The 25,140-nt window shown below is 42.7% G+C and overlaps 1 protein-coding gene across 1 annotated transcript in view; it reads right to left on the bottom strand.

Annotated features, from left to right (window-relative positions):
- LOC138656928 (cytochrome P450 3A29-like) overlaps positions 1-10,670 on the bottom strand; it is a 120,051-nt gene extending 109,381 nt beyond the window's left edge. The window contains exons 1-2 of the mRNA XM_069744280.1: positions 10,482-10,670; positions 3,228-3,321 (exon numbers count right to left, since the gene is read on the bottom strand). Of these exons, the coding sequence (XP_069600381.1) occupies positions 3,228-3,321; positions 10,482-10,552 (165 nt within the window). The 5' untranslated portion in view covers positions 10,553-10,670. The remainder of the gene's footprint in view (positions 1-3,227; positions 3,322-10,481) is intronic.
- Between the last annotated feature and the right edge of the window lie 14,470 nt (positions 10,671-25,140).

Here is a 25,140-nt window from a genome sequence, read left to right on the forward strand (position 1 = left end):
ATTTAATGCAGTCAAAAACTGTAGTATAAAGTCCAGATGTTTCGGTCTAACAATGACCTTCATCAGTGTACCGACTGCTATTTGGGGCAGAGTATTAGTAAAGAGGAACAAGACACTGTGTCTCCTTTATATCCTAGGATGTGTTTCAAAGGCTTCAAAGACTTAGTTTCCTTTGAATTCAGGGGGTGTTAATAACGGTGCAATAGTCTGGTGTGTGGTCTGACGCGGTGTCCGCCGCTTGTTGTGGACCACTGCTGCTGAGTGAGACAGTTGTTTTGTGACAGTGGATTTGTTCCAGTGTGAAAGAAGTACTTTGGGCACTGTGATTTAGGAAATGTAATATGTTTCATGTGAGTACACAGTGGACTCATAAATGTGCATTGGAAATTGTACTGTGCTGCCATCTATTGGCCAAAGTGTGCACATGAAAGTTAGGTGATTAATTTCCTCACAACACGATGCCATAGAAACGGCTGTGAGGAGTCTCCCAGCTCCGTTCTTACAAACTTCCTGTGATCTGGTACAAACCAGTTTAGTCTATTATAGCCCTGTCTAGTCAAGGCAGAGGAAGGAAGCTCCATTGCTCCCAGAATCTATTCCAGTCAACACTGAGGAGACATCATTCTCCACCTAGTTGCCTCCACAAAGGAGTGAAGCCTCAAACAGTCAGAAAAGATAAGGCTGAACAAGTGCTCTCCTGTCTTCTGGTTATCCTATGTGCTTCAAGCTGGAAACCAGATCCATGTGTCAGCCAAGCCACAAACTTTATCTGACCTACCCCCTGCAATAGGGAATGGTAGGGCATAAACCATGATTCTTCCCACACTATTACTGTGTGGCCACGGGAATCAACACGTGAAGGTCCCTCCATCACTGTAGCATTACTTGGACTGTGCAAAATATTTTCCGCCTCGAATAGTAAAAAACACTGTGCTCCAGCCGCCCTGAGAGGCCCTAAACTTCCTTGTTTCATGAGGAGAAGTCACCTTATTTCATACACAAAATACGCAGTACGCAGTGCAACCTATACTGTGAACTACCGCCACTTTGCCTTTAAGTGAGAGACTGTACCCTGTTTTCAACTTTAGTAAAGTGTTACGTTTCCAAATTTACATGTGTCTGGCTACTTGTAATTACACTAACATGACAGGTGCTCCAACATGTGCACAGGAGTGCCCCCGGCGTACTATGCTATCCCCAAAAGTGCCACCTACCGCCATTGACAATTGTTGTGGACAGGAGGGAACTGTTTTAGAGATCCACTTCAGCTACCGTGACATTAAAATCTGGTGCGAGCGGAACTACATGTCCCAGCTGCACCCGCTGCAACAACTGTCGCCTCCTCTGTGGCTCACTGCATACATTACTGAGGCAGCATGTTAAATGTTTTCCCCTAAACTTGCTCAACTAGCCAGAAGCTACTACCCAGAGGTCCATCCAGGAAAGGTGAAAGCCTTACATTGTGGTGAAAGGGTAAATACCATGCTGGTCTTGGAGCTTGCTAAGTGGAGATGCTTGTGCAAAGTCTTTCAATGGATGAATATTTTGAGTTAAAAAATTTGCTAAAAACTTGATTCCTGCTCACCTAGTAGTTCTATGCTCATCCACCTAGGGCTTAGACACCGACCTCGCCCTGGCCTCACATCAAGGAAAATAAAAAAAATTGGAGTCCGGCTCAATGGGACTGGATTTTTCTTTTCTTTTTATTTTTCAAAAGAAAATATTGTGAGTAATACAAGACTGCTTAGTGCAGTCGAAAGGCGTTGACTAGGGTCATTTCAACCATGTAAATTTTTCTTTTGTATGCACTATATTTTCTCTTGAAAGATAAAAAGAAAAGAAAAATCCAGTCCTGTTGAGCCGGACTCCAATATTTTTTTTTTTCCTAAAAAATTATCTGACTGGTGCAATGTAATGTCTTATTTTAGGTTATAAGGTCCAGAGCCTCTCACCTAGCCAAATCAGTTCTCATGCTTTGCACTGACGAGGGCCAACAGCCTGAAACACCGTGTCTGCGAATTGAGATACTGATTTGGCTTTTATCCTAAGCCATATTGCACGACTCGTTAAAGTGTTGATTGTGACTTGTAGGATCGCTACTTCCAACAGGTGGCGCTATAGAGTTAAGTCCTCTTTTTCTCAGAAGAGGCAATTTGCATATTTATTTTAGGTTAATCATTTATAACTATAACTGTATCTTGCAATCTTTCATATTCGGAAAGTCCAGCCTTCACTGATTAATGTGAAAAAGTAGCCGGGGTAAAGGTCCCATCATGATTATTATTATGTTCAGTCACATACTGTGCCAAGATGGAAAAGGTACATGTGAGTGCCACTCTGGTTCACCACCAAGCAATTACATTTGTGCAGCTCATTATTTTGCCTATGGTGCAAGAAGAACCAAAATGTCTAAGGATTTGGCAGTTGAGATTAACAGTCATCCAGAATATTTGTTCTACACAAATACTGTTTGTCAGTGAAGCTCTATCTTGGCCAGTAACAGAAAGGTTTTAGTCTTTCATATTGATACAGTTCAGACACGCATCTTGTTTGCTATAGTTGCACAACCAGGGAAACAAACGTAAACTGTACTAAGGAATGATGTGGAGCTGTAACAGTAAGAATGGTTTCACAAAGATTTGCTGCTCACTGAAATAAATTATAAGGCTAGTTTCACACTAGCGTTTCCCTGATGTGCGGCGGTCTGCGGACTTCCTCCATGAAGCCCTGCCCTCGGCCGCACCTCCGCTGCTAGCTCCGCCTACATCTGCATGCGGCCCGCATGCGGCCTGCGTACCTATATTTAACATTAGGTACACAGGTCGTGCGGCTGTATGCGGATGGTGCCGCATGCGTCGTTTTGACGATGCGGCGACCAGCGGAGACGCAGCCATGTAGCATTTTTTTTTCCGCAAAAACGACGCATGTGGCACCATCCGCATACAGCCGCACGACCTGCGTACCTAATGTTAAATATAGGTATGCAGGCCGCATGCGGGCCGCATGCAGATGTAGGCGGAGCTAGCAGCGGAGGTGCGGCTGAGGGCGGGGCTTCACGGAGGAAGTCCGCAGCCCGCCGCACATCAGGGAAACACTAGTGTGAAACTAGCCTAACCACAAAACTAATGAGAAAGTCTAGTATTTTATTTGATTTATTTACTATATACATTCATAATAGAATACTTTAATATAATGGATGGAATCAGATAATATGTCTTTATACTCACATCTTTGTTTTCAAGAAAAGTTCCAATAAATGGTAGGGGTCTAGGACCGGGGATTCCATATTTTTTGAATATTCTGTATGGCCAGATGCTATAACTGGAAAGAAGATAAGAAATTTTTAAAAAAATGATGTTATTTATTTCATGTTTAACCCCTTTCTGACATATGACGTACTATCCCGTCGAGGTGGGGTGGGCCCTTATGACCACCAACGGGATAGTACGTCATACGCGATCGGCCGCGCTCACGGGGGGAGCGCGGCAGATCGCGGCCAGGTGTCAGCTGCCTATCGCAGCTGACATCCGGCACTATGTGCCAGGAGCAGTCACGGACCGCCCCCGGCACATTAACCCCCGGCACACCGCGATCAAACATGATCGCGGTGTGCCGGCGGTAGAGGGAAGCATCGCGCAGGGAGGGGGCTCCCTGCGGGCTTCCCTGAGACCCCCGCAGCAACGCGATGTGATCGCGTTGCTCCAAGGGTCTCCTACCTCCTTCCTCGCTGCAGGCCCGGATCCAAAATGGCCGCGGCATCCGGGTCCTGCAGGGAGGGAGGTGGCTTACGAAGTGCCTGCTCAGAGCAGGCGCATGGTAAGCCTGCAGTGCTCTAACTCAGATCGCTGATCTGACAGAGTGATGTGCAAACTGTCAGGTCACCGATCTGTGATGTCCCCCCCTGGGACAAAGTAAAAAAGTTAAAAAAAAATTCCACATGTGTAAAAAAAATAAATAAATAAATTCCTAAATAAAGAAAAATATATATATATTATTCCCATAAATACATTTCTTTATCTAAATAAAAAACAAACAATAAAAGTACACATATTTAGTATCGCCGCGTCCGTAACGACCCAACCTATAAATCTGCCCCATTAGTTAACCCCTTCAGGAAACACCGTAAGAAAAAAAACGAGGCAAAAAACGCTTTATTATCATACCGCCGAACAAAAAGTGGAATACCACGCGATCAAAAAGACAGATATAAATAACCATGGTACCACCGAAAATGTCATCTTGTCCCGCAAAAAACGAGCCACCATACAGCAAAAAAATAAAAAAGTTATAGTCCTGAGAATAAAGCGATGCCAAAATAATTATTTTTCTATAAAAGAGTTTTTATCGTATAAAAGCGCCAAAACATTAAAAAATGATATAAATGAGATATCGCTGTAATCGTACTGACACAAAGAATAAAACTGCTTTATCAATTTTACCAAACGCGGAACGGTATAAACGCCTCCCCCAAAAGAAATTCATGAATAGCTGGTTTTTGATTATTCTGCCTCACAAAAATCAGAATAAAAAGCGATCAAAAATGTTACGTGCCCGAAAATCTTACCAAAAAAAAAGTCAACTCGTCCCGCAAAAAACAAGACCTCACATGACTCTGTGGACTCAAATATGGAAAAATTATAGCTCTCAAAATGTGGTAACGCATAAAATATTCTTTTGCAATAAAAAGCGTCTTTCAGTGTGTGACGGCTGCCAATCATAAAAATCCGCTAAAAAACCCGCTATAAAAGTAAATCAAACCCCCCTTCATCACCCCCTTAGTTAGGGAAAAATTAAAAAAATTTAAAAAATGTATTTATTTCCATTTTCCCATTAGGGTTAGGGTTAGGGTTGGTTAGGGGTTGGGGCTAGGGTTGGGGCTAGGGTTGGGGCTAGGGTTAGGGTTAGGGCTAGGGTTAGGGTTAGGGCTAGGGTTAGGGTTAGGGCTAGGGTTAGGGTTAGGGCTAGGGATAGGGTTGGGGCTAGGGTTAAGGCTACAGTTAGGGTTGGGGCTAAAGTTAGGGTTAGGGTTTGGATTACATTTACGGTTGGGAATAGGGTTGGGATTAGGGTTAGGGATGTGTCTGGGTTAGAGGTGTGGTTAGGGTTACAGTTGGGATTAGGGTTAGGGGTGTGTTTGGATTAGGGTTTCAGTTATAATTGGGGGTTTTCCACTGTTTAGGCACATCAGGGGCTCTCCAAACGCGACATGGCGTCCGATCTCAATTCCAGCCAATTCTGCATTGAAAAAGTAAAAGTGCTCCTTCCCTTCCGAGCTCTCCTATGTGCCCAAACAGGGGTTTACCCCAACATATGGGGTATCAGCGTACTCAGAACAAATTGGACAACAACTTTTGGCGTCCAATTTCTCCTGTTACCCTTGGGAAAATACGAAACTGGGGGCTAAAAAATAATTTTTGTGGGAAAAAAAGATTTTTTATTTTCACGGCTCTGCGTGATAAACTGTAGTGAAACACTTGGGGGTTCAAAGTTCTCACAACACATGTAGATAAGTTCCTTGGGGGGTCTAGTTTCCAATATGGGGTCACCTGTGGGGGGTTTCTACTGTTTAAGTACATCAGAGGCTCTACAAATGCAACGTGACGCCTGCAGACCAATCCATCTAAGTCTGCATTCCAAATGGCGCTCCTTCCCTTCCGAGCTCTGTCATGCGCCCAAACGGTGGTTTCCCCTCACATATGCGGTATCAGCGTACTCAAAACAAATTGGACAACAACTTTTGGGGTCCAATTTCTCCTGTTACCCTTGGGAAAATACAAAACTGGGGGCTAAAAAATAATTTTTGTGGGAAAAAAAGATTTTTTATTTTCACGGCTCTGCGTGATAAACTGTAGTGAAACACTAGGGGGTTCAAAGTTCTCACAACACATCTAGATAAGTTCCTTGGGGGGTCTAGTTTCCAATATGGGGTCACTTTGGGGGGTTTCTACTATTTAAGTACATCAGGGGCTCTGCAAATGCAACGTGACGCCTGCAGACCAATCCATCTAAGTCTGCATTCCAAATGGCGCTCCTTCCCTTCCGAGCTCTGCCATGCGCCCAAATGGTGGTTCCCCCCCACATATGGGGAATCAGCGTACTCAGGACAAATTGGACAACAACTTTTGTGGTCCAATTTCTCCTGTTACCCTCAGGAAAATACAACACTGGGGGCTAAATAATAATTTTTGTGGGAAAAAATTTTTGTTTTATTTTTACGGCTCTGCATTTATAAACTTCTGTGAAGCCCTTGTTGGGTCAAAGTGCTCACCACACCTCTATATAAGTTCCTTAGGGGGTCTACTTTCCAAAATGGTGTCACTTGTGGGGGGTTTCAATATTTAGGCACATCAGTGGCTCTCCAAACGCAACATGGCGTCCCATCTCAATTCCTGTCAATTTTGCATTGAAAAGTCAAATGGCGCTCTTTCGCTTCCGAGCTCTGTCATGTGCCCAAACAGTGGTTTACGCCCACATATAGGGTATCGGTGTACTCAGGACAAATTGTACAACAACTTTTGGGGTCCATTTTCTCCTGTTACCCTTGGTAAAAAACAAAAACAAATTGGAGCTAAAGTAAATTTTTTGTGAAAAAAAGTTAAATGTTCATTTTTATTTGAACATTCCAAAAATTCCTGTGAAACACCTGAAGGGTTAATAAACTTCTTGAATGTGGTTTTGAGCACCTTGAGGGGTGCAGTTTTTAGAATGGTGTCACACTTGGGTATTTTCTATCATATAGACCCCTCAAAATGACTTCAAATGAGATGTGGTCCCTAAAAAAAATGGTGTTGTAAAAATGAGAAATTGCTGGTCAACTTTTAACCCTTATAACTCCCTAACAAAAAAAAAATTTGGTTCCAAAATTGTGCTGATGTAAAGTAGTCCAGAGACGGACTACACCTCAACAAACCTGGGAAACACACATTCGCCAGAAGACTCGCTACACTCATCAGGAGGGCGTTAAACTAGAAGAAGAGGAGACGGGAAGAAAAACATTAGACTCGAACAAAGAAGACCCAGGAAAACATACTCAGAAGGGAAGTAAGAACATTTCTAAAACAATCCACTGCGAGGAGATTGGAACAAAACAAAATCCTCTAAACTGCATACTCGCAAACGCCAGAAGCCTGACAAACAAGATGGAAGAACTAGAAGCAGAAATATGTACAGGTAACTTTGACATAGTGGGAATAACCGAGACATGGTTAGATGAAAGCTATGACTGGGCAGTTAACTTACAGGGTTACAGTCTGTTTAGAAAGGATCGTAAAAATCGGAGAGGAGGAGGGGTTTGTCTCTATGTAAAGTCTTGTCTAAAGTCCACTTTAAGGGAGGATATTAGCGAAGGGAATGAGGATGTCGAGTCCATATGGGTCGAAATTCATGGAGGGAAAAATGGTAACAAAATTCTCATTGGGGTCTGTTACAAACCCCCAAATATAACAGAAACAATGGAAAGTCTACTTCGAAAGCAGATAGATCAAGCTGCAACCCATAATGAGGTCCTTGTTATGGGGGACTTTAACTACCCAGATATTAACTGGGAAACAGAGACCTGTGAAACCCATAAAGGCAACAGGTTTCTGCTAATAACCAAGAAAAATTATCTTTCACAATTGGTGCAGAATCCAACCAGAGGAGCAGCACTTTCAGACCTAATACTATCTAATAGACCTGACAGAATAACAAATCTGCAGGTGGTTGGGCATCTAGGAAATAGCGACCACAATATTGTACAGTTTCACCTGTCTTTCACTAGGGGGACTTGTCAGGGAGTCACAAAAACACTGAACTTTAGGAAGGCAAAGTTTGACCAGCTTAGAGATGCCCTTAATCTGGTAGACTGGGACAATATCCTCAGAAATAAGAATACAGATAATAAATGGGAAATGTTTAAGAACATCCTAAATAGGCAGTGTAAGCGGTTTATACCTTGTGGGAATAAAAGGACTAGAAATAGGAAAAACCCAATGTGGCTAAACAAAGAAGTAAGACAGGCAATTAACAGTAAAAAGAAAGCATTTGCACTACTAAAGCAGGATGGCACCATTGAAGCTCTAAAAAACTATAGGGAGAAAAATACTTTATCTAAAAAACTAATTAAAGCTGCCAAAAAGGAAACAAAGAAGCACATTGCTAAGGAGAGTAAAACTAATCCCAAACTGTTCTTCAACTATATCAATAGTAAAAGAATAAAAACTAAAAATGTAGGCCCCTTAAAAAATAGTGAGGAAAGAATGGTTGTAGATGACGAGGAAAAAGCTAACATATTAAACACCTTCTTCTCCAAGGTATTCACGGTGGAAAATGAAATGCTAGGTGAAATCCCAAGAAACAATGAAAACCCTATATTAAGGGTCACCAATCTAACCCAAGAAGAGGTGCGAAACCAGCTAAATAAGATTAAAATAGATAAATCTCTGGGTCCGGATGGCATACACCCACGAGTACTAAGAGAACTAAGTAATGTAATAGATAAACCATTATTTCTTATTTTTAGGGACTCTATAGCGACGGGGTCTGTTCCGCAGGACTGGGGCATAGCAAATGTGGTGCCAATATTCAAAAAGGGCTCTAAAAGTGAACCTGGAAATTTCAATCACCTATAATGGGGTCTGTTTAGTTTTCATCATGATATCAGCCAAATACTGGACACCTTAATTGAATTCAAAGAGCCCCCATTATAGTTAAGCTATATTAGATTCCATGATCATCATTGGGTATGACTTTAAAATATAGGACATCGGGGATGAACATCATCATTTATCAATTGTATTGTGTAAATGGTCTGCAAACAATGAATAATTCTATATCTAACTTTGAAAACACACCCACTGTTGAGCCTCACCCCTTAAATACACCACTTTTTTTTACTTTTGCTGGAATTTTTGGGAGAAAAAAGATAATAATTTTAGTGAAAGTGGTGGACCTGTTACTTTAGTCCCTAGACTCATTCCTTCACTTGGGGGCTGAGGGTTGACGGTGGGGTGGGGGGGCACCATCAGCTTCATCTGGGGCACCAAAATACCTTGCACTGGTCCTGGTGGACAACAGCTCACTCCTAGAAAGAAATGCTATTAGGCCAAATGTCAAATTTCTGTGAAGTTTACATGCAGAAAATTCTTGTGAATTATATAAAATGTATGTAATTATAAAAAAGCCCAGTGGTGTACGGATCAAGGAGCATCCAGCTGACGATAAGAGAAGTAAAAATGTCTACAAATGAAGGAAAGCTGCTTATACATACTAATGTTGCATAAGGAAGGACTCATTCACACATCAGTTTTTTGCTTACGAGTGATATCTGTGGTTTTCATATAAAGCGCTCATACCCATGATAGTCTATGACGTTCTTCACATGTTTGTGTCTTTTTTGAAAAGACATGTCCGATCTTATGCCATGTTCACACGTTCAGTATTTGGTCAGTATTTTACCTCAGTATTTGTAAAACAAAACCAGGAGAGGAACAATCAGAGGAAAACTATAATAGAAACACGTCACCACTTCTGTATTTATCACCCACTCCTGGTTTTGGCTTATAAATACTGAGGTAAAATACTGACCAAATACTGTAGGTATGAACGTGGCCTTAATCCGAGTGTTGGATCAACTCAGCAATGCAAGTGTATGGGTCTGTGAAAAAAAATCTGACAGCACTCGGATGCCATCCATGTGCTGTTCATTTTTTACCCTCTGGTTTATAAAAAGTGGATAAACTTTTTTTTCCACATATGAGAAAAATTGGTGAAAATTTGGAATAAACTTGGATGGAAATGATGAAAATCTCATAAAACTCTGATGAAAATTGCTGATGAAACTCGGTCCAATTTTCTCGTATTCGAAAAAATATGTCTGAATGAGGCCTAAGGCGACACTCCCACGATAAGTTTTTTCCTACACCAGTTTATGCAACTTTGTAGCACCAAAATCTATTTAAAACAAAATTGCAAAAAATGTATTCAATTTAAATCTCCCCCAGAAACCTTACTCCAAAATAAAATGAAACAAGTCTGTTTAAACCATCTAAACAAGCAAAAGTTCTTCTGGAAGAATAAAAAAAAAATGTAAAAGAAGATAAACACCTAAAAAAATGTGGAGCAAATCGTATGGAGAATACGGCGCAAACATTAAACTCATTGAAAAGGAGCAAATTGGTGCAGAAACGTGGAGAAATGATGAAGAGGGGTCTACATATCTCCCCTTGCACCTACTACTATATACTTTATTGAAGGGTGAAGACAAAAGTTTTCATTTACAGAACATGATGTGCAGTAACGTGGTAACATATTAGGCTCAGCACCTACTGCTGATCTCAGGAATAGGAGGCGGCAGGAACGTTTATAGTAAATATATCCCATCTATTAATGTGGAACACATACATTCAGGATCATGGATATAAAGTCACCATCCTTCTCCTGTTATATCAAAACAACACACAAAGCATTTCATATAAAGAGAGAATGAAGGATAGGAAACTTACTAAGTGAGAAGGGCCAGCAGTGAGATGAGCAGGATCCAGGTTTCTTTGGAGAAATCTGGGATGAGGTACATGCTTAACCTTTCTTCGATGTTACACACTTTGCTATATCCCAGGTCTTCCCCTTCTTGTTGGTGGTCTTCCTGCTCTTCTGGCTATCTTACTCCGGCAGCTTTCAATATCCTGCTCCCTCCCCTGTGATGCTTCAATGGAGGAGGGTTCAATTACATGAGAACACTGTTGGCCACGGACCAGGGACTTGTGTGCACAGAGATAACATAGTTCTACTCCATAGACTGTAATTTTTCTAGCATGTACAGAAAAGACCAGACTTTTTTTATTATGTTGGGTTTACATGATTTGACTGCGGTGATCAGCTACATGCAAGTTAGTTGGCCGATGACCGCTAATACGATTGTTCTGTGCACATAGGATATCATTGTTCCCCGCAGCTCATGTCCCATTTGCACAAGACTATGTGCAGCCAAAAACTATCATTTGTAAACAGGCTAAAACATAATAACACCTGACAAACAAGGGTTTTTTTCTGGCCTGTTTAGATGGCTTGAAGGCTGCAAACTCAATTATTTACTCATCTAAAAGCAGCATTAGGCCTTGTTCACACCATGTTAGTGAGCTGCACATAGTGTGCTACACTTAGTGTGCATGGCAGAAAAGGCTCACGGACGGTACATACACTATGTTAGGGCTAGCGGAATGCACCGAGTAATAGGTAGATAGCTACAAGGTGCGTTCGCAGCCCGAGATCCACCGTGCAGAGATATCTGCTGCTAAGTAAAGGCGGATGGACTCTGAGCTCACACGTGGGTTAAGCTTCACCCCGTGTGAACTGATAGCGAACTCTGTTGCCTCACAGAATCGCGCTGTACACAAAACTAAAACCCTAACTAGGGTTGTGCTTGCTCTGGAACTATTCTGTGCTAACCGCACACATGAAGGAACCAGATGCTAAGCCAACGGATAATTGCCCCCACTGACGCTAGCTGCCTGCCTGAGTGTACAGTCCCAATGCTACAGCTTCACACCACAAGAACGGAGTGGTATAGTATCCACTGGCATAAGCCAAAACACATTTGACACTAGCGCATGGCCGTGCGGCCATGCGAGCTTTAAATAGTTGCAGCACGTACAGGGCCTTAAAAGAAGGACCAATGGAGTTGCTGCAGTACCTGAGCATGTGACCCTAAATCTCCACTGAGAGATCTTGCCCTAGGCATGCTCAGAGTGCAAAGCAGGACTTATTCCTAGCACCTACAAGGACCTTCCAAGAAGGACCAATGGAAGTTGCTGCAGTACCTGAGCATGTGACCCTAGATCTCCACTGAGAGATCTTGCCCTGGGCATGCTCAGTGTGCAAAGCAAAACTTAGTCCCAGAAAAGCCTGCTTGCCGCAGATCAGTGCAGGGTACAATAGCATAGCCTGGAGAGGCAGCAGTAACCCTTTGCACAGTATCAGTCTCAGTGAGACGCTGGGAGCGACGTCTCCGCTGAGCAGGCTGCACTGCGGCCGATGCAGAATGGGGGACCGCAGCAGACACGGATCGAGATTCCCCCTGTGCAGCAGAGGAAACTTGACTCTTAACACACTAAAGACTCAATTCATCAAATTGTTTACCAGTTTTCAGGCAGTTTCAAAAGTCGCACAATTTTTTTGCGCAACTCAAAGTTGGTATTTTTCACATCTGTCTTGCCAGCTCTTCCAAAATGGGCAAGGGATGGTGCATAGCAAAAGCCTGCTCTTCTAATTCCTCAAATTAAATTGCACACATTTTTCCTGAAATATACTCTGGTCTCTAAGGGTATGTGCACACGTCAGGATTTTTAGCGTTTTTTTTGCGGAATTTCGCCATAAAAACGCTATAAATCCGGTAAAAAAACGCTAACATTATGCATCCTATCATCTAGAATGCATTCCGCATTTTTTGTGCAGATGTTAGCGTTTTTTTCCGCAAAAAAACGCATACCGCAAAAAATCCGGACATGCTCTATCTTTTTCCAGATTTTCTGCGGATTTCCTATGAAAAAGGACATTCCGGAAAAAAAAACAACGCAATAAATCCGCAAAAAATACGCGCAAAAAACGCGCAAATTCCGCGCGAAAAAAGCACGCTGATTTCTGGCAGAATTCTCAGGATTATGTCAGGAAAAAATCCTGACGTGTGCACATACCCTAACAGGAGTAACATTTCTGCTGGAAGTAATTGGCAATTGTAAAATGTTCCTAATTAAATAATTAGCATGTGCACATTATTCCAGCAATTCCATTCATTAACACGGAGTTCAAAACAACAGTCTTATTGAATCAGGGCCTCGGTGTATCTGTATTATTCCATAAGGGCTCATACTCACTTGCGTGAAACTCGGATTAGTCTCGCAAGGCAATACCCGGCACTACACCTGGCACAGAGGAGAGGAGGGTGTGGCTGCATGTATTCCTATGCGTCCGCACGCTCCGATCTGAGTGCCGGCAGCAGCGCCGGGTATTAACATGCGAGAATCATCCGAGTTTCGCCCAAGTGAGTATGAGCCCTTAAGCTGACAGAAGCCCAAAAATGTCCTTTTGGCTTCCATCAAGTTAATATACGAGGGGTGTTCATTAAAGATTTTTCCTGACCCACTTCCTGTGGACTGAGAGCAATGAAACTCGGCACAATTATTAGTCCTTCGCTACAAAGGGGCCACATAGGGACACACATTTCTCCCATTTCTTTAACCCCTTTACCCCCAAGGGTGGTTGCACGTCAATGACCAGGCCAATTTTTACAATTCTGACCACTGTTCCTTTATGAGGTTATAACTCTGGAACAGTTTTCTCGTGACATATTGTACTTCATGATAGTGGTAAAATTTATTTGATATTACCTGCATTTATTTATGAAAAAAACGGAAATTTGGCGAAAATTTTGAAAATTTTGCAATTTTCCAACTTTGAATTTTTATGCATTTAAATCACAGAGATATGTCACACAAAATACTTAATAAGTAACATTTCCCTCATGTCTACTTTACATCAGCACAATTTTGGAACCAAAATTTTTTTTTGTTATGGAGTTATAAGGGTTAAAACTTGACCAGCAATTTCTCATTTTTACAACACCATTTTTTTTTAGGGACCACATCTCATTTGAAGTCATTTTGAGGGGTCTACATGATAAAAAATAACCAAGTGTGACACCATTCTAAAAACTGCACCCCTCAAGGTGCTCAAAACCACATTCAAGAAGTTTATTAACCCTTCAGGTGTTTCACAGGAATTTTTAAAATGTTTAAATAAAAATGAACATTTAACTTTTTGTCACAAAAAATTTAATTCAGCTCCAATTTGTTTTATTTTACCAAGGGTAACAGGAGAAAATGGACCCCAAAGGTTGTTGTACAATTTGTCTTGAGTACGTTGATACCCCACATGTGGGGTAAACCACTGTTTGGGTGCATGGCAGAGCTCGGAAGCGAAGGAGCGCCATTTGACTTTTCAATGCAAAATTGACTGGAATTGAGATGGGATGCCATGTTGGGTTTGGAGAGCCCCTGATGTGCCTAAACATTGAAACCCCCCACAAGTGACACCATTTTGGAAAGTAGACCCCCTAAGGAACTTATCTAGATGTGTGTTGAGCACTTTGACCCATCAAGTGCTTCACAGAAGCTTATAATGCAGAGCCGTAGAAATAAAAAATCATATTTTTTCACAAAAATTATCTTTTCGCCCCCAATCTTTTATTTTCCCAAGGGTAAGAGAAGAAATTGGACCCCAAAAGTTGTTGTACAATTTGTCCTGAGTACGCTGATACCCTATATGTGGGAGTAAACCACTGTTTGGGCGCATGGCAGAGCTCGGAAGGGAAGGAGCGCCATTTGACTTTTCAATGCAAAATTGACTGGAATTGAGATGGGACGCCATGTTGCATTTAGCGAGCCACTGATGTGCCTAAACATTGAAACCCCCCACAAGTGACACCATTTTGGAAAGTAGACCCCCTAAGGAACTCATCTAGATGTGTTGTGAGAGCTTTGAACCCCCAATTGTTTCACTACAGTTTATAACGCAGAGCCGTGAAAATAAAAAATCTTTTTTTTTCCCACAAAAATTATTTTTTAGCCCCCAGTTTTGTATTTTCCCAAGGGTAACAGGAGAAATAGGACCCCAAAAGTTGTTGTCCAATTTGTCCTTAGTACACTGTTACCCCATATGTGGGGGGGAACCACTGTTTGGGCGCATGGGAGAGCTCGGAAGGGAAGGAGCCCCATTTGGAATGCAGACTTAGATGGAATGTTCTACAGGCGTCACATAGCGTTTGCAGAGCCCCTAATGGACCTAAACAGTAGAAACCCCCCACAAGTGACCCCATATTGGAAACTAGAGCCCCCAAAGAACTTATCTAGATGTGTTGTGAGAACTTTGAACCCCCATGTGTTTCACTACAGTTTATAACACAGAGCCGTGAAAATAAAAAATCTTTTTTTTCCCCACCAAAATTATTTTTTAGCCCCCAGTTTTGTACTTTCCCAAGGGTAACAGGAGAAATTGGACCACAAAAGTTGTTGTCCAATGTGTCCTGAGTACGCTGATACCCCATATGTTGGGGTAAGCCCCTGTATGGGCACACGGGAGAGCTCGGAAGGGAAGGAGCACTGTTTTACTTTTTCAACGCAGAATTAGCTGGAATTGAGATTGGACACCATTTCGCGTTTGGAGAGCCCCTGATCTGCCTAAACAGTGGAAACCCCCCAATTATAACTGAAACCCTAAACCAAACACACCCCTAACCCTAATCTCAACGGTCACCCTAAACACACCCCTAACCCTAATCCCAACCCTATTCCCAACCGTAAATGTAATCCAAACCCTAACCCTAACTTTAGCCCCAACCCTAACCCTAATGTTAGCCCCAACCCTAACCATAACTTTAGCACCAACCCTAACTGTAGACTTAACGCTAAGCCCCAACTCTAACCCTAGCCCTAACCCTAACCCGAGCCCTAACCCTAACCCTAGACCTAACCCTAACCCTAACCCTAGCCCTAACCCTAACCCTAGCCCTAACCCTAACAATAGCCGTAACCCTAACCCTAATGGGAAAATGGAAATAAATAGATTTTTAATTTTTTTTTAATTTTTCCCTAACTAAGGGGGTGATGAAGGGGGGTTTGATTTACTTGTATAGCGGGTTATTTAGCGGATTATTATGATTGACAGCCGTCACACACTGAAAAATGTTTTTTATTGCAAAAAATATTTTTTGCGTTACCACATTTTGAGAGCTATAATTTTTCCATATTTTGGTCCACAGAGTCATGTGAGGTCCTGTTTTTTGCGGGACGAGTTGATGTTTTTATTGGTAACATTTTCGGGCACGTGAAAATTTTTGATCGCTTTTTAGTCCGATTTTTGTGAGACAGAATGACCAAAAAACAGCTATTCATGAATTTCTTTTGGGGGAGGCGTTTATACCGTTCCGCATTTGGTAAAACGGATGAAGCAGTTTTATTCTTCGGGTCAGTACGATTACAGCGATACCTCATTTATATTTTTCTTTTATGTTTTGACGCTTTTATACGATAATAACTATTTTATAAAAAAATAATTATTTTTGCATCGCTTTATTCTGAGGACTCTAACTTTTTTATTTTTTTGCTGATGATGCTGTATGGCAGCTCGTTTTTTGTGGGACAAGATGACATTTTCAGCGGTACCATGGTTATTTATTTCGGTCTTTTTGATCGCGTGTTATTCCACTTTTTGTTTGGCGGTATGATAATAAAGCGTTGTTTTTTGCCTTGTTTTTTTTTTTACCGCGTTCACTGAAGGGGTTAACTAGCGGGAGAGTTTTATAGGTGGGGTCACTACGGACGTGGCGATACTAAATATGTGTACTTTTATTGTTTAGATAAAGAAATGTATTTATAGGAACAATATTTTTTTGGGAATGTTTTTACATTTTTTTTACACATGTGAATATTTTTTTTTACACTATAACATTGCCCCGGGGGGGGGCATCATGTTATAGTGTAAGATCACTGATCTGACACTTTGCTGTGCAGTGTGTCAGATCAGCGATCTGACATGCACAGCTGCAGGCTTCACAGTGCCTGCTCTGAGCAGGCGCTGTGAAGCCACCTCCCTCCCTGCAGGACCCGGATGCCACGGCCATCTTGGATCCGGACCTGCAAGGAGAAGGAGGAGGTAAGAGACCCTCGCAGCAACGCGATCACATCGCGTTGCTGTGGGGGTCTCAGGGAAGCTTGCAGGGAGCCCCCTTCCTGCGCGATGCTTTCCTATACCGCCGGCACACCGCGATGATGTTTGATCGCGGTGTTCTGGGGGTTAATGTGCCGGGGGCGGTCCGTGACCGCTCCTGGCACATTGTGCTGGATGTCAGCTGCGATAGTCACGGGGGGAGCGCGGGGGGAGTGCGGCCGATCGCTATGACGTACTATCCTGTCGAGGGTCAGATAGGCCCAGGTCACCTCGACAGGATAGTACATCCAAGGTCAGAGAGGGGTTAAGCAACTGTAAGTACCTCGCTCTGGAAAATACTTGCCCTTCAAAAATAACTTCATTGTAGGAAAGAGAGGGAAGTCCGATGTTGCGAGATTGGGTGAATAAGGGGGATACGGTAGAATTTCAAAGCTACAGGAGCATGCTTCCATTTGGGCAACACGTGAGTTGTGAACTAGTGCATTGTCTTGCAGAAGGTGGACACCTTTGGTGAGCATGCAATGTCTCTTGGTTTTGATGGCCTCCCGCAATTTCTGCAGCAGTGAATCATAGTATGCCCCAGTGATCATGGTACCCTTGCTAGGAAATCCATCAATACTACTCCGTGCTGTTCCCAAAATACTGTGAGCATGACCTTGCCTGCCGAGGCTTGGTCATGTGCCTTCTTTGGAGGCAATGAGTCATGATGCTTCCATTGCATCGACTGGACTTTAGTCTCAGGATAATAGTGATGGACCCAGCTTTCATCCTGTGTGATCAGTCTGTTGAAAAAGTCCTCCTGGTTTCCATGGCACATCGTAAACAGAGCCTGAGAGCATTCGACTCGTTACTGCTTCTGAAAAGGTGTGAGCAGCTGGGGATCCCAGCGAGCGGATACCTTATGCATGTGAAGATGGTCTTGGATGATTTTTTCCACGGACCACACACTAAATTTGACATTTTGGGCTAGACCTCCACTTGTAATCTTCAATAGCAGAGTGGGGTCGCCCTGGAAATGGAGCTGTTTGCACTGAAGTCCGACCATATTTGAATTGACAATGCCAGTTTTTGACTACATCATATGATAGGGAATCATCACCATAAACCTTTTTCATCTCATCGAATGTCTCCTTTGGGGTGCGGCCTTTCAAGTAAAGGAACTAGATGACTGCTCTGTATTCCACTTGGCTTATTATCGAACCTCACACCACTTCAGCACCTGTAAAATCAAGACCGTTATCCGTTCTGAGTTGCAAATTGGCACATAACCTATAGAGACTTATATCATTACCCATGTGCAATTTCAGCATCCTGTGATAAATAGAAGTGGGTCAGGGGAAATCTTTAACCCTGCTGTTCTGTTCGGGTCATAGTGACCCGAACAGACTTTTTGCGGCCCTGTAGATTTTTTTCTGTACGTCTCTAAAACTTGAGACTCCTTGACTTTTCCTCATTTGGGGGGACCTACCTATGAGTATTTTTTTTTTTTCGTTTACTTTTTGCTACACGCAAAAAGTTACACTTGTTGTGTTCGGGTCATAGTGACCCGACATCGTTTTTTACAGCTGTGAGGCCATATTTTCAGTGAAATAAAGGAGTTATAACCTCAGTTGGGTCTATTTATTGCATCTACTATTGTATATCAATTGATTTATTTCATAAATTATTTCAATGGGGTCGTACACGCGCTCTACCGGGGGTATGCATTGAGATCTGCGCACCATAAAAATGGCTTTATATTGATTATTTTTGGTGCGCAGTCTATTCTAAAATGTAGAGTGCATCCGGTGAGATCACTAGGTGTGCACTACACGTGTATATTATGCGCAGAACGGACTGCTCAGAACGCGCTGTTTTTTTTTGTAAAGCTGAGCTGTAAAGTTTTGCAAATATTTTTTTTTTGCTAAGTAAGTCTGTCTTCCTGGCTTATCTGCTTGTTTTCAGAAGGGTTCTTATCTTCTCTGCTCTTATCAGTACACATATGCTAGCCCAGACATGTTACCTTTCAGTTTTTTTGGAGAGCAGCTGTGTGCTTCTACCCCCATGGCCTCTTCCGGCATCAAAAGAAAAAGATGCAGCTATTGCCCTTCTACTTGTGACAACAAGACGAGTATAACATGTTCTGGCTGTAAAACATTTCTATGCAAAAATCATGTGTATTGTCTTTCATGCAAGAATCCGTAAATTTATATGATCATGTAAATATATTCACATTGTAATGTTTATTATCTTTAATTTTTTATTAAAAATTTTTCATTTGATTGTTTTGTTTTTTTATTTTTTACAAAATATGTGTAGTTTTCTATTTTCGTTTTGCTCATTGGATGGATCTGTTTTTTCAGAATAAAAACAAAAAAAAAGATTTCGAGTTCATTTTTCTTTTTTTTTTTACTACCAAACATGTTCACAAACAGTCTAGTAAGCAAAAAGTATAAAAAAATGGAGTTAGAGTGTCTAAAATCAAGGTTTAACCCCTTAGCGACCGCCGATACGCCTTTTAACGGCGGCCGCTAAGGGTACGTAAACCACAGCGCCGTTAATTAACGGCGCTGTGGAAAAAGTGAATAGCGTCCCCCAGAGTCGGATTTTCTCTGGGGTCTCGGCTGCTGAGGGTAGCCGAGACCCCAGAGAACATGATTCGGGGTTTTTTTTACCCACCCCGCTTTTGCGATCGCCGGTAATTAACCGTTTACCGGCGATCGCAAAAAAAAAACAACGCGATCTCTTTTTAATTTCTCTGTCTTCCGATGTGATCGCACATCAGAGGACAGAGAAAAGGGGAGAAAAGGGGTCCCAGGTAGCCCCCCAATACTCACCTGTCTCCCCCGATGCTCCTCGTGGCTCCCAGTGGGCTCCGCCATCTTCAAAATGCGCATGCGCCCGCCGGCCGGCCCCGGGAGAATCTTTGGGGTCTCGGCTACCGGGGGTAGCCAAGACCCCAAAGAGCATGATCGGGGTCGGTTTTACCGACCCCTGTTTTGCGATCGCCGGTAATTAACTGTTTACCGGCGACCGCAAAAAAAGAAAAAAAAAAAGCTAAGTGTAATTCTCTGTCCTCTGATGTGATCGCACATCAGAGGACAGAGAAATAGGGGGATTCGGGGACCCTATCATACTTACCGGTGTCCCTGGGTCCTCCTGCAACTCCTCCTGGCCGCCGGCGTCTTCTGTGGAAAAGAAAATGGCGGGCGCATGCGCAGTGCGCCCGCCATCTTTCTCCATCTGCCAGCCGGCAGGAGAAGAGCAGTTGGGGCTAAAATTAGGGTTAGGGGTAGGGTTAGGGGTAGGGTTAGGGGCAGGGTTAGGAGTAGGGTTAGGGCTAGGGTTAGGGGTAGGGTTAGGGCTAGGGTTAGGGGTAGGGTTAGGGCTAGGGTTAGGGGTAGGGTTAGGGTTAGGGGTAGGGTTAGGGCTAGGGTTAGGGGTAGGGTTAGGGGTAGGGTTAGGGGTAGGGTTAGGGCTAGGGTTAGGGCTAGGGTTAGGGCTAGGGTTAGGGGTAGGGTTAGGGCTAGGGGTAGGGTTAGGGGTAGGGGTAGGGTTAGGGCTAGGATTAGGGTTAGGGTTAGGGCTAAATTTAGGGTTAGGGTTGGGGCTGAATTTAGGGTTAGGGTTGGGGCTAAATTTAGAGTTAGGGTTGGCGCTAAATTTAAGGTTAGGCTTCTTTCACACTTATGTCGGTACGGGGCTGTCGCAATGCGTCGGCCCGACATACCGACGCACGTTGTGAAAGTTGTGCACAACGTGGGCAGCGGATGTAGTTTTTCAACGCATCCGCTGCCCAATCTATGTCCTGGGGAGGAGGGGGCGGAGTTACGGCCACGCATGCGCGGTCAGAAATGGCGGATGCGACGTACAAAAAAACGTTACATTGAACGTTTTTTTGTGCTGACGGTCCACCAAAACACTGATCCAGTGCACGACGGACGCGACGTGTGGCCATCCGTCACGATCCATCGGCAATACAAGTCTATGGGCAAAAAACGCATCCTGCGGGCACATTTGCAGGATCCGTTTCTTGTCCAAAATGACGGAGAGCGACGGATGCCAAACGACGCAAGTGTGAAAGTAGCCTTAGGGCTAGGGTTAGGGTTGGGGCTAAAGTTAGGGCTAGGGTTGGGGCTAAAGTTAGGGTTAGAGTTGGGATTAGGGTTAGGGTTTGGATTAGGGTTGGTATTAGGGTTAGGGTTGGCATTAGGGTTACGCTTGGGATTAGGGTTAGGTTTGGGATTAGGGTTAAGGTTAGGGTTGTGATTAGGGGTGTATTGGGATTAGGGTTAGGTTTGAGGTTAGGGTTGAGATTAGGATTAGGGGTGTGTTGGATTTAGGGTTTTGATTAGGGTTATGGTTAGGGTTGACATTAGGGTTGTTTTGGGGTAAGGGTTGTGATTATGGTTAGGGTTAGTGATTAGGATTATGGATCAGGTTGGGATTAGGGTTAGGGGTGTGTTGGGGTTAGGGTTAGAGCTAGAATTGGGGGGTTTGGGGGGTTTCCACTGTTTAGGTACATCAGGGGGTCTCCAAACACGACAGCCAATTTTGCGCTCAAAAAGTCAAATGGTGCTCCCTCCCTTCTGAGCTCTGCCGTGCTCCCAAACAGTGGGTTACCCCCACATATGGGGCATCAGCATACTCGGGATAAATTGGACAACAACTTCTGGGGTCCAATTTCTCTTGTTACCCTTGTGAAAATAAAAACTTGGGGGCTACAAAATCCTTTTTGTGGAAAAATATATATATTTTTTTTATGACTCTGCATTATAAACTTCTGTGAAGCACTTGGGCATTCAAAGTTCTCACCACACATCTATATAAGTTCCTTGGGGGGTCTAGTTTCCAAAACGGGGTCACTTGTGGGGGGTTACTACTGTTTAGGTACATCAGGGGCTCTGCAAACGCAACATAACGCCCACAGACCATTCTATCTAAGTCTGCATTCCAAAACTGCGCTCCTTCCCTTCCGAGCTCTGCCGTGCGCCCAAACAGTGGTTTACCCCCACATATGGGGCATCAGCATACTCAGGATAAATTGGACAACAACTTTAGTGGTCCAATTTCTCCTGTTACCCTTGTGAAAATAAACACTTGGGGGCTACAATATCATTTTTGTGAAAAAAAAAAATATTTTTTATTTTCACGACTCTGCATTCTAAACTTCTGTGAAGCACTTGGGCATTCAAAGTTCTCACCACACATCTAGATAAGTTCCTTGGGGGGTCTAGTTTCCAAAATGGGGTCACTTGTGGGGGGTTACTACAGTTTAGGTACATCAGGGGCTCTGCAATCGCAACATAATGCCCACAGACCATTCTATCAAAGTCTGCATTCCAAAAAGGCGCTCCTTCCCTTCCGAGCTCTGCCGTGCGCCCAAACAGTGGTTTACCCCCACATATGGCGCATCAGCGTACTCGGGATAAATTGGACAACTACTGCAGTCCAATTTCTCCTGTTACCCTTGTGAAAATAAAGACTTGGGGGCTACAATATCTTTTTTGTGGAAAAAAAAATATTTTTTATTTTCACGACTCTGCATTCTAAACTTCTGTGAAGCACTTGGGCATTCAAAGTTCTCACCACACATCTAGATAAGTTCCTTGGGGGGTCTAGTTTCCAAAATGGGGTCACTTGTGGAGGGTTTCTACTGGTTAGGTACATCAGGGGCTCTGCAATCGCAACATAATGCCCGCAGACCATTCTATCAAAGTCTGCATTCCAAAACGGCGCTCCTTCCTTCCGAGCTCTGCCGTGCGCCCAAACAGTGGTTTACCCCCACATATGGGGTACCAGCATACTCAGGACAAATTGGACAACAACTTTTGGGGTCCAATTTCTCTTGTTACCCTTGTGAAAATAAAAACTTGGGGGCTAAAATATCTTTTTGGTGGAAAAAAAAATATTTTTGATTTTCACGACTCTGCATTATAAACTTCTGTGAAGCACTTGGGCATTCAAAGTTCTCACCACACATCTAGATAAGTTCCATGGGGGGTCTAGTTTCCAAAATGTGGTCAATTGTGTGGGATTTTTACTGTTTAGGCACATCAGAGGCTCTCCAAACGCGACATGGCGTCCGATCTCAATTCCAGCCAATTCTACATTGAAAAAGTAAAACGGCACTCTTTCTCTTCCAAGCTCTGCGGTGCGCCCAAACAGTGGTTTACCCCCACATATTGGGTATCGACATACTCAGGAGAAATTGCACAACAACTTTAGTGGTCTAATTTCTCCTGTTACCCTTGTGAAAATAAAAATTTGTGGGCAAAAAGATCATTTTTGTAGAAAAAATGCGATTTTTTTTTCACGGCTCTACGTTATAAACTTCTGTGAAGCACATGGGGGTTCAAAGTGCTCACCACACATCTAGATAAGTTCCTTAAGGGGTCTAGTTTCCAAAATGGTGTCACTTGTGGGGGGTTTCAATGGTTAGGCACATCAGGGGCTCTCCAAACGCAACATGGCGTCCAATCTCAATTCCAGCCAATTCTACATTGAAAAAGTAAAACGGCACTCCTTCTCTTCCAAGCTCTGCGGTGCGCCCTAACAGTGGTTTACCCCCACATATTGGGTATCAGCGTACTCAGGAGAAATTGCACAACAACTTTTGTGGTCTAATTTCTCCTATTACCCTTGTGAAAACAAAAATTTGTGGGCAAAAAGATCATTTTTGTAGAAAAAATGCAATTTTTTTTTTCACGGCTCTACATTATAAACTTCTGTGAAGCACATGGGGTTTCAAAGCGCTCACCACACATCTAGATAAGTTCCTTAAGGGGTCTAGTTTCCAAAATGCAGTCACTTGTGGGGGGTTTCCACTGTTTAGGCACATCAGGGGCTCTCCAAATGCGACATGGCGTCCAATCTCAATTCCAGCCAATTCTACATTGAAAAAGTAAAACAGCGCTCCTTCACTTCCAAGCTCTGCGGTGCGCCCAAACAGTGGTTTACCCTCACATATGGGGTATCGACGTATTCAGGAGAAATCGCACAACAACTTTTGTGGTCTAATTTCTCCTGTTACCCTTGTGAAAATAAGAATTTGTGGGTGAAAAGATCATTTTTGTATAAACAAAAGCGATTTTTTATTTTCACGGCTCTACGTTATAAACTTCTGTGAAGCACTTGGGGGTTCAAAGTGCTCACCACACATCTAGATAAGTTCCTTAAGGGGTCTAGTTTCCAAAATGGTGTCACTTGTGGGGAGTTTCCACTGTTTAGGCACATCAGGGGCTCTCCAAACGCGACATGGCGTCCGATCTCAATTCCAGCCAATTCTGCATTGAAAAAGTCAAACGGCGCTCCTTCACTTCTAAGTTCTGCGGTGCGCCCAAATAGTGGTTTACCCCCACATATGGGGTATTGTCGTATTCAGGAGAAATTGCATAACAAAATTTATGGTTACATTTCTGTTTTTACACTTGTGAAAATAAAAAAAATGGTTCTGAATTAAGATGTTTGCAAAAAAAAGTTAAATGTTCATTTTTTCCTTCCACATTGTTTCAGTTCCTGTGAAGCACGTAAAGGGTTAATAAACTTCTTGAATGTGGTTTTGAGAACCTTGAGGGGTGTAGTTTTTAGAATGGTGTCACACTTCATTATTTTATATCATATAGACCCCTCAAAATGACTTCAAATGTGATGTGGTCCCTAAAAAAAATGGTGTTGTAAAAATGAGAAATTGCTGGTCAACTTTTAACCCTTATAACTCCCTAACAAAAAACAATTTTGTTTCCAAATTTGTGCTGTTGTAAAGTAGACATGTGGGAAATGTTATTTATTAACTATTTTTTTGTGACATATGTCTCTTCTTTAAGGGCATAAAAATACAAAGTTTGAAAATTGCAAAATTTTAAAAATTTTCGCCATATTTCCATTTTTTTCATAAATAATCGCAAGTAATATCAAAGAAATGTTACCACTAACATGAAGTACAATATGTCACGAAAAAACAATCTCAGAATCAGCGGGATCCGTTGAAGCGTTCCAGAGTTATAACCTCATAAAGTGACAGTGGTCAGAATTGCAAAAATTGGCTCGGTCATTATGTACCAAATTGGCTCTGTCACTAAGGGGTTAATAAGCCGTGTCATAGTGACCCGGAACACTACAAGTGTATAGTAAATGCGAACAAAACAGCAGGGTTAATGAATGCCCCTCGCATGTTACCACAGGAACAGAAAAAGGTATGGTATTTAAAAATGAAGAAGTAGCTTATGAATAATGTATTGAATCTCACTGTATGCCTGTACAGAAAGAAAGAAGCACAAAGATATGTAACGGCATGCAGAAGTATATGCTAGCATTAAATATAAGAATGGGGAACCTGGCATCTGATACATGCTGCCTAATCCAAGATTTCAGCCATAAATGTTTGACTCTGAAAAACAATGCAGCTTTTTGGAGAAAAATTGTGATGCTAGTCACTGCTCACGGACATGATGTGAGGCTGGA

The sequence above is a fragment of the Ranitomeya imitator genome, chromosome 1 (assembly GCF_032444005.1).
Source record: "Ranitomeya imitator isolate aRanImi1 chromosome 1, aRanImi1.pri, whole genome shotgun sequence".
NCBI classification, from domain to species: Eukaryota; Metazoa; Chordata; class Amphibia; order Anura; family Dendrobatidae; genus Ranitomeya; species Ranitomeya imitator.